The 14,011-nt window shown below is 44.6% G+C and overlaps 1 protein-coding gene across 3 annotated transcripts in view; it reads right to left on the reverse strand.

Moving 5' to 3' along the window:
* LOC144755246 (scavenger receptor cysteine-rich domain-containing protein DMBT1-like) overlaps positions 1-14,011 on the reverse strand; it is a 735,795-nt gene that overhangs the window by 663,120 nt on the left and 58,664 nt on the right. For all 3 annotated transcript variants that reach the window (XM_078643989.1, XM_078643988.1, XM_078643987.1), the window contains exon 2: positions 5,982-6,008. In XM_078643989.1, the coding sequence (XP_078500115.1) occupies positions 5,982-6,008 (27 nt within the window). The remainder of the gene's footprint in view (positions 1-5,981; positions 6,009-14,011) is intronic.

Raw genomic sequence — 14,011 nt, forward strand, 5'->3', positions numbered from 1 at the left:
AAGAGAGAAGACTGGAGGCGCTAAAACTCTGAGGAGCAATAATTCATGGCAGTAAGCGAAGGGAAGGTTATGTCTATGCACTCCGAGAGTGTAATGTGCGGTATGAATATAATGTCACCTGGGTACAGTAACACTTTCAGAAACTATTGTCACGCATTTAGCAATTACTTAATGTAATGCCCCTAATCAGTGCAGCTTTTTATCTATCTTGCATCTGACTAAATCAATGCTCTGACAAAGGTAAGAGTTACCAATACACCTAGGTCACAGGAGCTACAGGACCTTCATAATTAACGTTTTTGTTCCGGTATGTCTGCTGCTGAAAGTAGCTATTACCACCGTGTGAAAGTTTTGAAAAAAACAAGTAGCCTGGAAACAGACTCCTGCATGTTATTCCTTCAATACTTACTCATCATTATTTCCGTTCCCTCAACAACAAAACCGCAATGAAATTGGGCACTTCAGCGCTGTGGTATCATCGTGTTGAAATCTTAGGTCCCGGCTCCTCCATGCAGAGCGGCCGTTTTTTCACATCGCTCCCCCCAGGGAGGTGGAGGTTATCCCGGGTAACATCACCCACTCCAGAGCTGCGGTGCCCTTCTCGATCCCCTAGCTCCCATCAGTAACCAGTCCTTGCAGATGTCGCACTCAAAGCAGCTGACATCGTAGGGCTGCCGGTGCATGGTGCGCGGGCGCCTGCAAAAAATTCTCGCGAAACCTAACTTTATGGACACACTATGGAAATACGCCAAAATGTTGTGGGCATAGAAAAGGGACATTCATTACAGGACTACCACACAGGCAGCTGTATTGCATAATGAAATGTACTGCATCGCGTTTAGGAGACATGGGAAGCACCAGAAAACAGACGGCGGCCCCATGTAAATAATACTACACCAGCATTGATTAGCAGCACTGGTACCCAAAGAGGGGCAATGCCTCTTATGCATGATTTTGCATTTCAGTGCAGTGATGCGGATCACCACACTTAAATGTGTTACTCTAACACCAGATGTGTGGTACTTGGCAGGGCTGAATTAAGTGGCGTGGATTTGGACAAGCTGTGCACACTAAGGCTTTTATGTCATGGGGTATAAAGTGGAAGGTTGTCTATTTTCCTTTATAAAAATAATATTAGCTGTTTCTTTACCTTCGAGTACATTTCTGAACAATTTGTGAAGCTAAATTGTATTGTTGCATTGTATGCACATGCAGGGAAGAGCGATTGTCTGGCAGACATGCAAAAAATCATTTTACATCTCAGTATTAACTTCCACACTTCTAATCAGTAATTCCAATCCTAGAATAAGTTACCTGTTTGCTTTTCAACGACAGTTAGTAAAACAAGTAAGTGCTTTGCGAGCCTGTATAAATAGCAAAAGTTTTAAAGGGACTCGTTTTTGTGCAAGGTATTGCTTTTCCCAGTTCACAGAAGGTGTTAGATCCGCGGTCCCAGGGGCCACTGACTCCGACACTGTAGCTTGGCGCGAGGCAGGTAGGTACGCCCGAGGCTAGGTGTGAAAGTAGTTGGTAGCACACTCCCACACTGACACAGTAATGCAGACACCACTCCAGTTCCATTTATAGGAACACGTATCTTTATCTACTTCTGGTCAGACATGCAAGGTTCTCACAATATACAGGGTACACGGTTTCTGTAACATTAGGTCACTGCAGGCACATTTCTGTTGCAGATATTCACTACAGGCAATCACTCTTAAACATCTACGCAATATGGGTAAACATTTTCAAGCCTCTATTCAATACAGGTAATTAGGCTCATTCCAGTAGGTAAAACAGGTAACAAGCCTCATTCAAGTATGACATTCAGGTAGATACTCAATACCGGGGACAACTCTTAGGCAGAGATTTTACATGGGTAATGCTTCTCAAGTAAAGATTCACCTTAGGTACACATTCTCATGCGGAGGTTTAGCATAGGCAATCGTTCTCATGCAGAGCTTTGACATTCTTCCAAGGAAGACATTAAAGAAGAACTTCCTACTGCCAGGGGAACCTGTGGCTGGTTATCCTCCCGCTGTGCCTTTACCTCAATCACGGCCTTGACAGGGAGCAGGGGACCACAGTGCTTCCTAACTCCCCAGTTCAGTCTTCCACTGAGTCCTGAGACAAGGCGGCATACAGGCCCACGCCCTGGGTCCCCTGTCTGGGTGTTCCCTCCTCGATCTAGAGCCGCACCCCCAGTCAGCCCACTCTGCACTCCTCACTGGCCATTACATGGGGGAAGGGCGTCGCGGCAGTCTATAGGCCTCCCCGCAGCAGGGGGAATAGATCTGGCAGGGTCACAGATCCTCTCTCTCAGTCCTGGACAGGCTACAGGCTTTTTGGCTGACTCTGGTCCCGGGAGCCAATCAGAGCGCGGCTTCCAGGAGGCGCAGCCGATGACGGGGCGAGCGCCCCGTTTGCCAGGCAACACTCTTCTTCGTGAGCTCGGCACAGCCTCGGCGGTTTTTGCGGCGGCCCTCACTCTAGCTCCGGAGGCCACGGCGGTTATCAGGGGCACAGCGTCTTCCTCAAGGGGCGCCTGGGCCGTGGCGGTGATCTTGGCCATGACGTCTTCAGCCAGAGATGCAGGGACAAAGACGTTGAATCTGGCACAGCAGCGCTTGTGCCCGCAGGGCTCTCCTTCGCCTCAGCGCTTGCCCCCCGCTGACCTGATCCTGGTCTCACAGCAGCGTTTCCTTTCCTCACAGCACGGGGCCGCGGCCATGATCTGGGGCACAGGGTGTTCTCTGGTATAGCGCTGGGCAGCACGCTCACGTTTTGGGCCCACAGCGCTTCTCTGCACTAGCACTCAATATCAGGGGCAATTTCTACTAGGGCAGCGCTTCGCTGGCTTAGCGCTCAGTACCTTAGGATCCCCAGCAGCAGCAGCTTCTCAGTGTCACAGCGCTTAGGAGTCACAGCGCTGGTCGGGGAGTTTCAGGTGTCAGGTCCACAGCACTTCCCAGTCTCAGCGCTGGCAATAGATGGCAGGTATTAGTTGCAGGGGGAGAGGTTATGGCATTCCTGGGCAGGCACACTGGAGCTGGTGTCCCTGGTTCCCCTCACACAGGGCAAGGTCAGCGGGCAGGCAGGGCAACTCATCTGACTTGGGGCAGCAAGTCCTAGGAACAGTCAGCCTCAGTAGTGTAGCATCCCCCTAGCGCAGCAGCCTTTACTCAAGCGGAGGGACCCCGGGTCAGTAATGCAACTGACTTGTCAGGTTTCCCTCCTTTACTTTTATACCCCTAGGTCAGGTGACCCTACGAAAAGGCAGCAAGTTCTGGCTCCAACCTGTGGGGGGTTGGAAGGTTCTAGAAGGCTCTGGGGACTCTGTGGTGTCTGTCTATGGTGACAAGAGGCGGGACGGCCAAGGGTACAGTAGCATTAAGTCCCAACCTTATCCCAACTACTAGCACACAGATAGGACAGTGGCCACACCGCAGTAGCAGGGGCCTGTGGCAACCATGTTGTTAGGAGAGACCACCTGCACCTCAGCACTGTTCAGCAGCGGTAAGGCGCCCAGAGTCTTATGTCCAACAAAAGTGCCGGTCAGTAACGAGGCAAAAAGGGAAAAAAATGTAGGGTAAGACCACCCTAGTGCTGACAGGTCTAACAGAAGGGATAAAAAACATCCCCAGATAATAATAGGGTTGATAGGATGGTGCGATAGCAGATATTGATACGTGCGGGCAGCAAGTGCTTGATAAGCTATTTGCATAAGAAAATACTATATATTTTTTTGTTATCCTCCATTAGTTATTAGTATGGGAGGGGGAAGAGAAGCTTTCACCAACTGCATTCGGTTAGTCTTAGAGAGACAAAGAATGCTGTGGTCTGTGGTAGATGCTGCCCAGAAGTCATAGGTATATGTATCAGGAACTGCCATTGAAAGGAAGTGGAAATGCACTTTAGATGTTGCCGGTATTGAAGGCTACTGTGCGGTTGAAGACTTCGCTGAGCTGACAGTGGGTGGAGAAAAGCTACACTGTCACTGTAGGTTTCATTACATGAATTGCGCATTCTCTCTGGTGTTTGTCCTTGGGGTACTTGCTGACGTGCTACACATGGGATCAGGTAAGGTTTGCCTTTGACAGGAGGTATGTTTTAGTGGAGTACATAGTGTAACTTAATGTTGGTGTGAGGAAACAAAAATTGGACCCTTTGTACATTTAATATTATTGTGTGCATCATTCAGAGGATGAAAAGTAGCAGGAACAGCTTTGATGCCGTAGAGGCTAGCAGGAAGAGCTGTTTTGGGGTGGTCAGTTGAAGAGGTTGTTTAACATGTTGTAAACTACTACAGCAGCATTGGGGAGGGCAGCAGCTGAAAGGCTCTGTCTTTACTGGTAGGCAGCAGTTAGATGGGGACCCGCCATCAGTCTTTCTGTCGGTGGTGGACAGGGGAGCAGTGGGCGGCGGTCACAGGTTCACAGTGACATCCGAGGGGTGGTTTTATAGGCGGGCAGAAAAGCATAACTGCGGGTTTCATAGGGGTGAGAGTAGAGTGTAAAGGATGTGTTAGTAGCAGGCATGAAGGCAGTGGTCTGTGTTTGGAGGTGGTCAACTGAGCGGGCTTCACTTGAAGATGGGTCATCAAGTAGGAGGATGTGTTTGGTGGGCCAACTGGAGGCAGTGTTATGTAACTTTGCTGGAGAGCACAGCAGCAGTATTTACTGATGTATGTAAATCGCCCAATGAAATGGCAGATGAGACCAATGGTGGAACCAGAATCCTTTTTTTTTGGTCTGGGGTGAGCCCCTGCAGTATGGCGGGTTGCTCGCCTGAAAGCGCTTGACTGACACGGAGAATGGGGGGACACCTCCATGTACTTTGCAGGGGGGCCCCCTCAAGTTTCGTTACACCACTGCTTGAAGCCCCCAGACTTGCAGTAGGTTGTGAATGGCCTATATATACTCACAAGCACTAAAGTACAAACTGCACAAGATGGTCTTCCACCCCAAACAAATCATTCCCTGTCCCCAGAATACAAACCATTCCAGATAATGTGATAAGAACTGACATCGTTGTGTGGTTGTTGCTGGGGAAACTGTTCAGGTAAACATAATATGATGTGAGATGTGAACGTGCGCTTTACAAATACACATGTTTATGTTATGTTCTGTTATATGTGAATACAGTTAAAAAGCAGAAAGCTTCAGACTTTCATAACATCTACAGCTTATCTCCAGGTTTCGTTTTAGACCAGTTGATTAACCTAACACCATTGCTGTTTAGAAAACAAGATACAGATATTAAGTGAGGAGACTATTAGGGGAAAAAGACAACAAAACTAATCTGAGAACATAGAGAACCCTTGAATCAAACGAGACTTCCAGCTATGGAATGGTACAAGAGAGTTTATTGGACGAGGCGTGTGTAGGAGTATTAATGATGTCATGACGCGAGTGACTATAATGCAACTGAAAGTCTTTGTATGGAAATGAAAGAGTTTGTAAGAAGGCCTCAGAGCGCACGAGTCCTTCTGAGGGCAATAAACAACCCCACAATGTAGAAAGGACTTGCAAGCTGGTGTGCATGATAACTTAGGAGTTTGAAAATAGGCAAAGGACTGTGCAAGAACCACACGAGTGGCAATGGTATTGCAAGAGTGTGACAACATGTAAGAGCGTACACTTCTACCTCTAGGATTGAGAGAATGTGAACGAGGAAACCCAAGTGCACTTGCGGATGTGTAGAAGGACATGACTGAGCCTAAGAGTGTGAAACTGTGTGTAAATTAGCATAATATGGCCATCTCATGTCCCACCGTAAATATGCATCACCATATTACACATCATGTGAGTGATATCTGTGTCAATCTGTCACCACCAACCACCATCGTTCATAAGGAGCATTATTGTTTCCACTCAATGTAAAGCATCGACATTTACATTGGCATCTTGCTATGTGAAGCAAATCTTTTTGACATTATTTTAACTTTTATCACACATGACATTCTACTACATAAGTATTACCTGGGTTAACGGTGACGTTTAACGATGCTGTAAAACAGAGAAAAAAATAATGTCATTGATGAACACTTTTATTCATAGCTCAGCAAATGTCGTTAAAAAATAAAAATCAAGACATCAAGTATTATGGTCTCGAAGCATGACTGGCTGCAGCATGAACCCTGCGCCCGTGCAACACCTTCCTGATTTTAGCAATTATAATTATTTACTTGAAGCAATGATAGACAGAAAGATAATAAATAACCTGTAGTAACTAAGAATTGCATTTGCACGCAGTTGTCAGCTCTGGCACTAGGTTTTGCCGGACCTCACGTATGGGATTTGACTTTATCCACTCTGCACTCTTTGTGTAAGTCAGCCATGACTGCCTACAGACGTTAATAATGCCAAATATGTAGTCAAAAGGGTCACCATAGTTAGAGCAAAAGCCACACATATAAATAGCCTATTCAGCAGCCCTCATTGCTCAGAGGTGAATATAAACCAGCTATCCAGGTCTATAAAAAAGCGAAAAAATCCAAAATTACACACAGAAAAAGGATTGGTTTAACACCACAGTAGATGAGGATGAAATGCAGATTAAGAACGCTCAAAGTTAGTGTAGTTGGGTGAAGGCATAGGTTTGTATGTGTGCAATGTAGGTAAGTTAAAACCTTCTAGCAAAATAAGGAATCGCAAAATTACATTTAAGGAATCGCAAATTGTGATTCCTTATTTTGCTCTTGCATTTAAGGAATCGCAAATTGTGATTCCTTATTTTGCTCTTGCATTTAAGGAACCGCAAATTGCGATTCCTTAAATGCAATGTAAGTAGCACAAAAAAGTGCAGTTTAGCCTTAGGGAATCTCTAATAACCATCAACTTCAAGTTGGTGGTAAGTAGCGTTTTCCTTTAAAAAAGCACTTTTTTGCTCTTTTTTAAGTGCCATGTGGCAGACATCCAGGCCCTTTGGGCATGTATGTGCGCCACATGTGCACGCATGCACAGTTCATGGGTGTAACAGGGTGTCCTTTTGGAACCCTGGCACCCTTGATATTGCACCCGCAATTTGCGAGTGCCTCTTGGTGACTTGGTGACAAATTGCGGGAGCAGTTCCTATTCATTCCTATGGGCCTCTTGGCCCATAGGAATGAATGGGAAGGTATTCCTTAATTGCGAATCGCAATTTGCGATTCACAATTAAGGAATATTAAGGAATTGCAAGAAATATTGTGGTTTCTACCTACATTTTGCGATTCCTAATAGCGATTCCCTAAAAATCGCTATTAAGGAATCGCAAACATGCATTTACCTACATCTGGCCCTTAGTAGGCAACGCTGCACACAGGAGAGCCACTTACAGGTAGGTGGCGAGCTACCAGTAGCTCAACGAAGCCTGATTAGAGTCTACACAGATGCACCCAAAAAACACACACATTGACAGATCAGGCTGATAGCTTGACATGGCAGGCATTATTAGGACAATCAATGCAATTTACAGCCAAAGCTTTACAATGTAGAAGCAGCATGAAAATAAAGGACTAAGGGCCAGATGTAGGTAATTCTATTTTACCGACTCATAAATACCGAATTTTATCGATTCGGTATTTATGAATCGGTAAAATAGAAGTACCGAGATGTATGTAAATCCAGATGTGGATTTACCGAATCTGTAAAAGTCGGTATTTACCGATTCGGTAAATACGACCGGTAATGCCCATTCATTCCTATGGGCTTTGAAGCCCATAGGAATGAATGGGCATTACCGAATGCCTACCTACATCTGGCCCTATTAGTCTAAAGCTGTGCCATTATAGTTCAACTTCAGCTCGTATATAACTAAGCGCTGAACAACAGAGACAATAAACAGCTGCCCACCCCAAGATAACGTGATAATCATGGAATTGGCATATTCCATGATTTTTTCAAAAACGTCCACAAAACAATAGCTTAACACATCCCCCCCCCCCCCACATCCCCCCTGGGGCGGAGGGGGCACGAGCTGCAGGGGCCCCCCTCGGCACAGTACTCAGGCCTGAGTGCTTCGGATTAAATACGGAGCAGGGGCCGCTCCATGTACATTGCTGGTGGCCCTTTAAACTTTCGTTCTGCCACTGCCGCAAAATATGCCATTTAAAAAACAAGCATTAACAAATGCATTAGGTTTCACCTATGTGGTTATTAATAAGCTGGTTTTTGTTGTAAGTTGTAGCTTGCTGAGTAGTAGTACAATGTAAGTTACAGAAAGTCTGTTAAAGTGTTATGACTGTTTTAGTACACAAAGGTAATATATTGTGCTGTTACCAGTGCTATAGCACAGGTAAGCAATAGAAAAATGTTGAGAAATGAAATGAAGGAGGTAAATAATAGAATTAATTGATATAATAGCAATATTATGTGTTCAGAGGAGTTCTAACAACGTTTGGGTCCGGTGCCTCTGCACCTCCTGCTCCATTCAAATCATGCCCCTGGTGCCTGAAAGATAACAGTATATTTATTTGTATATTTATTTACTAACTGATCAATTAATTAAAATCATTACAGTAAAAAATGGTTGACATGTAAAAGCTAAAAAACATAGTACTAAAAGCAACTGTTTATCTTATGAAAAATTGAGCACAGCACACCTGTGCCAGCATGATCGTCCCTCCCCGGGGGTTATAGTCAATGCCGTGGTCCCTTGCACATTTTTATGAAGTCACCTTTTTAAGCCTCACTGGATAAACATCTGTACAGAATTAAGGACAACACCTCTTACAATCCTTTTGGCCCTCGCTGACGTTAACGCTGTCATAGACTGGCGGGCTAGGTGTGTTTTAGGGCCACTAAGCCTGCTTCTTCCAGATCTCCAGTACCCTATGCCAGATTTTTGCAGCTTTCGTTAGCTGCTTTTAGGGCGATCCTGATTTGATGAGTGAATTTTGCCAATCTTGCTAGTGTCATTGTGTTGGTAATGGAAAGGCACAAGGCTGATGCTCTTCTGCAAGACTTTATTCCATTCGCAATACAGATTGGACTCAGGAGTCGCCAATGATCGTTGTTGAAATTTGAGCAGCAACATAGGAGATGCAACCAGGATTCCCTCGTATAGGGCATAGTCTGCAGTTTGTAGATTCCCCCTTCCGGGCCCATACGGGGTTGAAGTCAGCAATTCCTAGTATTGTTAGCCTCATATAGAGTATTTTACTTCGGGCCAGTGGAGTGATAGCCACACTTAGGTAAGGTTGTGCTTTGCCTACTTTTTAGGAGTTATTCAGAGGGTCTAGGTATGCGCTTGAATGGAGAGATTTGATATTCAGGTCAAAGGAGGTTTACCAGACTTGCTGGTTTATCGATTTTTTCCAAGCATTCAGGGGGATGTCCAGCCGTGGAATGCTGTCTTCCTTGATCTTCAGTGTTTTAAGCGCTTTTCCTAGGCTGATGTGCCAGGCCGTGCCTGACCCTTTGAAGATTGTTCTCAGATGGTATTTCAAAGAGTGGATCGGGGCCCTTAGTATCCTTAAGTATAACTTTATGATCTCCCCCTGGCATGTCATGCCTGGCCTAGCTAAGCCTAGCTCCAGTCTTAGCCATGCGTTCCTGGCTGACCTTGGGATGTGGAGCATAGCTTTGTATGCCTTTACTTGGGCTGCATTTAGGGCGGCATCCAGCAGCCCGGGTAAAGCCAGGTGGCCGTAGCTGATAGCTGGTAGTAGTTTGGCTTTCAGAACAGTTAATATTGGGCCAGCAGACGGGCTAATCAAGTGGTGGCTTAATTGTTCTAATAGGTGTATGACCTTGCTGGCCTTTGAGCTCAATTGTTTCAGATGGGCCTTCTCCTTGGCCCGCCCTGTCAGGCAAACTCCTAAGTAATCATATGAATCCACCCTGTTGATTTGTAGATTGCCCATTAGCCATTGAGTGTTTATCTTCCGATGGTATGTCCCAAAAATTACCACCTTGGTCTTTCCTTGGTGGACAGTCAGGTTGTTGGGGTTGCTGAAGCTGTTTAAAGTGTTTAGGGCTCTTTGTAGGCCCACTCTTGTATGATCCAGTATAGCTGTATCGTCGGCGTATTGTAGCAACGGCAACCTCACACTTCCAAGTCTTGGAGCTACCGGACTAGCTCCGTTTAGGGCCTCCTCCAGATCTGCTGTATAGAGGTTGAAGAGGATGGGGGCCAGCGCACGCCCTTGCTTCAACCCATTCTCCGTGTATATTTTGGGGGACACTGTGCGGCCGCTGGTTTTAACCCACACCCAGGTATCTTCGTAGAGAGATCTGATTGCCTTCAATAAGTTAGGTGGAATGCCCCAGTTTTCTAACTTCCACCATAGTCGTTTCCGGACCACTTTATCGAAGGCTGTACTATAATCCACAAAACAGCAGAAAAGCGATGATAAGTAAGTCAATGCGAATATGTTGTCCAAAGTTGATGACTGTGACCTAAAGGCGGTCCTAAAGCCGGTCTGGTAGAAGGGTATTAAGATAACTGCATGTAGGACGGCTTGTTTAGTAGTAAGATATAGCAATATTTGATGTTTAGAGGAGTTATGAAAACTTTTGTCCCCGGTGCCATAATAACTGCAGCACCATTGAAATCATGAACCCAGTGCCTGCTAAATAACTGTACTTGTGACTGCCTGCTTAATAGTAAAATTATGCAATATTCTGTGATTAATGGGGTCTCTGGAACTTGTGGCCCCGGTGCCAGTGCCCCTGCCGCACCATTCAAATCAAGCGCCTTTTGGCTGCAAGATAACTGCAATAGTGCCTGCCTGTATAGTAGTAAAATATAGCAATAGTAAGTGTTTTAAGGAGGTAATGAAAAATTTTGGGCCCAGTGCCACTGTACCTACTGCGCCATTCAAATAATGACCCTATTACCTGCAAAATCCCTGCACTTGCGACTGCCTGTTTTGTAGTACCAATATAGCAATATTAGGTGCTTGAATGAATTCTGACAACATTTTGGCCCAGTGACACTGCACTTGCTGCGCCATTCAAATCATGAACATAGTGCTTGAAAGATAACTGCACTTGTGACTGCCTGTTTAATTTTAAAATATAGAAATATTAGGTGTTTAGCTGTTTAGAGGCGTTCTGATAACTTTTGGACCCGATTTCACTGCACCATTCAAATAATGACCGATTTGCCTACAAAATAACTGCACTTGTGACTGCCTGTTTAGTTTAACATTTTGAAATAATCTGCGTTCACTGGGGTCTCTAGTGCTTTGGGCCCCGGTGCCACTCACCTGCTGCACCATTGAAATCAAATTCCTTTTAACTGCAAGGTAACTGCAATTTTAACTGCCTGTTTAGTAGTAAAATATAGCAAAATTATGTGTTTAGAGGAGTACTGGCAACTTTTGGGCCCGGTGCTACTGCACCTGCTGCACCATTCAAATCATGACACTGTTGTCTGCAACTGCACTTTGGCAGTATCTTTAATAGTAAAATATAGCACAGCTCTTGTATATTAACTTTATTTTTAATGTGTTTACACCATTTAGAATTTGATCTTATTGACTAAGTTGAGAAAATCAATCCGATAATGCCTAATAAGTGCAAAGAAAGGTACTGAGGCATGAATAGGAAATGCCACAAACGTTCTAAGGCTAAGGCATCTTCTTTACACAACTAAGTTATAAAAAGCAAGTATTCCAGCATACTGTTAGAAGCTGTCTGACTTTTCTGTGGGAAGAGATCTTATCTTGTCAGTGAATGGGGCTTAAACAGTGTGAACAGCTTTAGTGAAGTATCATAAATACGTGAAGCCAGGAGAAGACAAAAAGAAGATCCACTCAAAAGCCAATGAATACAGTAATTCTGTAATGGGAAATGATAAGAGCTCCCTTTTAAGATATATTAAATAGAAGAGTTTTCACAGGTAAAGCGGAAGCGCTGTACAAGCAAAACCTAACAAATTGTGCTGATGAGTCCTCACAGTCTAGCAAATGATGAAAAATGCCAGTATACATTAAATCAGATCACCTGTACTCATGATTCTTCACTGCCTAACAAGTAATCAAAAAACAAAAGTGATAGGGAGAGACATAGAAAAAGAGAAGGAAAGAGAGGGACATATCTAGAAAGACAAGGAGAGGCTGCTGTGCAACACAGCTGGGTTGGAGAAACCTAGGTGCACATGACTGTTTGGGCTGCCTAAAAACGGCTGGTCAAACTGACATATGCACTTAAAAGTGCCCACCACTCCTCCCCCTACCATGCCTGGCATGACTGTTGGACATGATTGCCTGGCCCTGCCCCGCTGAAGACTCGAGTCATCTGCTGTCAGACAGGCAAAAATAAAATGACTCCTCTGCCATTACGGAGGAGCCACCCTTGTTCCAAAGTGTTGCGCTTCTGGGAGTGCATGGAGACACTATCTGTGCCCCTGTCCTCACTATGGCTTTTGTTGTGGGGCAGAGTAGTCACTCAAGTTGATGAAGATTACACAGGAGTTGGTGCAGCCCTTTTGCCACATGTAACTTTTTATGAACAGTGACAGATTATTTTCTTTCTATTACTTCACAGGACCTGCAGTCCGTGAGTAAACCCATTAAAAGAGGTCCTTCAAAGGACACATTTGTGCCAAAAGTGGGATTGATGACTCATGCTCCTTTGGACTGCTAGTGTTGCAGCTCTCAGACTTCCAGAGTAGGAATAGAAATGGAGGATCTGGCTGGAAGTGGAGATGTTAGATTGACTCTTGGAATGACTGGAGTGCCTTTATTTAAAAATAGGAAAAAAAGGGGGAAATCAGACCATATGAGACAATGATATGGGGTCGGACACCGTTCAGTTAAGTGGCAAGGGGGAGACAGGGGCTATTGCACCCCAATCATGATGGTTGAACTTGTTTGTCATTAGAGTCCTAGTGTCTGTCCTGTTATGGCTTCATTGACATTTTGAGAATATGTGGGGCCCTGGGCAAGATATATTTTGGAGCCATCTGTTTTGAGCAACTTTGAATTAATTACCCCTTTTCTGCTCATTTAAGTCCTCCTGATACTACACAATATTGAGTTATATATTAAATCTTCAAAAATGGAGGCACAAAAAAACAGTGAATGCTGAAGCTGCATGGTGCCTACTAAGTAATTCTTTATTGTATGATTACCGAAAATTATTTACAAGTACAACATATGTTACATCATAAAATAGTGCATTTGGTTGGTTAAAAAAATTATACGAACATCTAAAAAGGAGAAAGAAATGCAGCAGAAAAAAGGAGCGAGACTGAAAGGCATGGGAGCGTAGACGTGCAAACGTGCAATACGAAGTCATGCAGGCATAAGTGTGATTTTTTTGTGCCTAGGCAGACGGATGGAATGGACCATAATTGAGTCATAAGAGAACAATGAAAGGATGTAAAAAGAAGCCAGAGCAACGTCACCGAATAGGACTGAGAGGCATGCAAAGGAGTATCATAGAAGCATTCAAGTGATTTTTATATGCATAGGCATGTGGGATAAGTTGAGGGACAGTGCACCTCCCAAAGCGAACTATGCAGTGTTAAATGATGAGTAATACTGCAAATGGGCAAAGTACAGAGTCGTGATGCTAAGGTTGCTGCCACAGTTGGTAATCTGTGGCTCGTATCTTATTTTATTGTCATCTTCTGTTTTTGCATTGATTGCAATGTCATTCCAGCTACCCCGTAGAACTTTCCAATTTGGGCGAGATCCATCGGCACTGTTGTGGTGCAGATGAACATTAGGGCCTCCTTGCATGATCTTATGCTATTTTGAATGAACATAGTTCTTAGATATAGGCGCCTCGGGCTTAACATAACTGACAGCAGCAGATAACGTGTTCTGCAGATTCTATATGATATTGGCACAAACGACATCCCCTGATTCTTTATGGTGTAGTTTTTCAGTGAGCCCTGTAATCCTGTATTAGTAGTGTCAGGAGCCTAGTACTCAGTACATTCGGTAAGGCTTGCCTTCCCAATCCTGCTTTCAGGTATAGTTGATATGAGATAGCTTCATGTAAGTAGACAAGACTCTCTGCACCACGAATAGATCTGATCCATTTGAGAACCTGTTGTCTTGAAGTGATCTTTC

This window comes from Lissotriton helveticus, chromosome 5_1 (assembly GCF_964261635.1).
Source record: "Lissotriton helveticus chromosome 5_1, aLisHel1.1, whole genome shotgun sequence".
Classification (NCBI taxonomy): domain Eukaryota; kingdom Metazoa; phylum Chordata; class Amphibia; order Caudata; family Salamandridae; genus Lissotriton; species Lissotriton helveticus.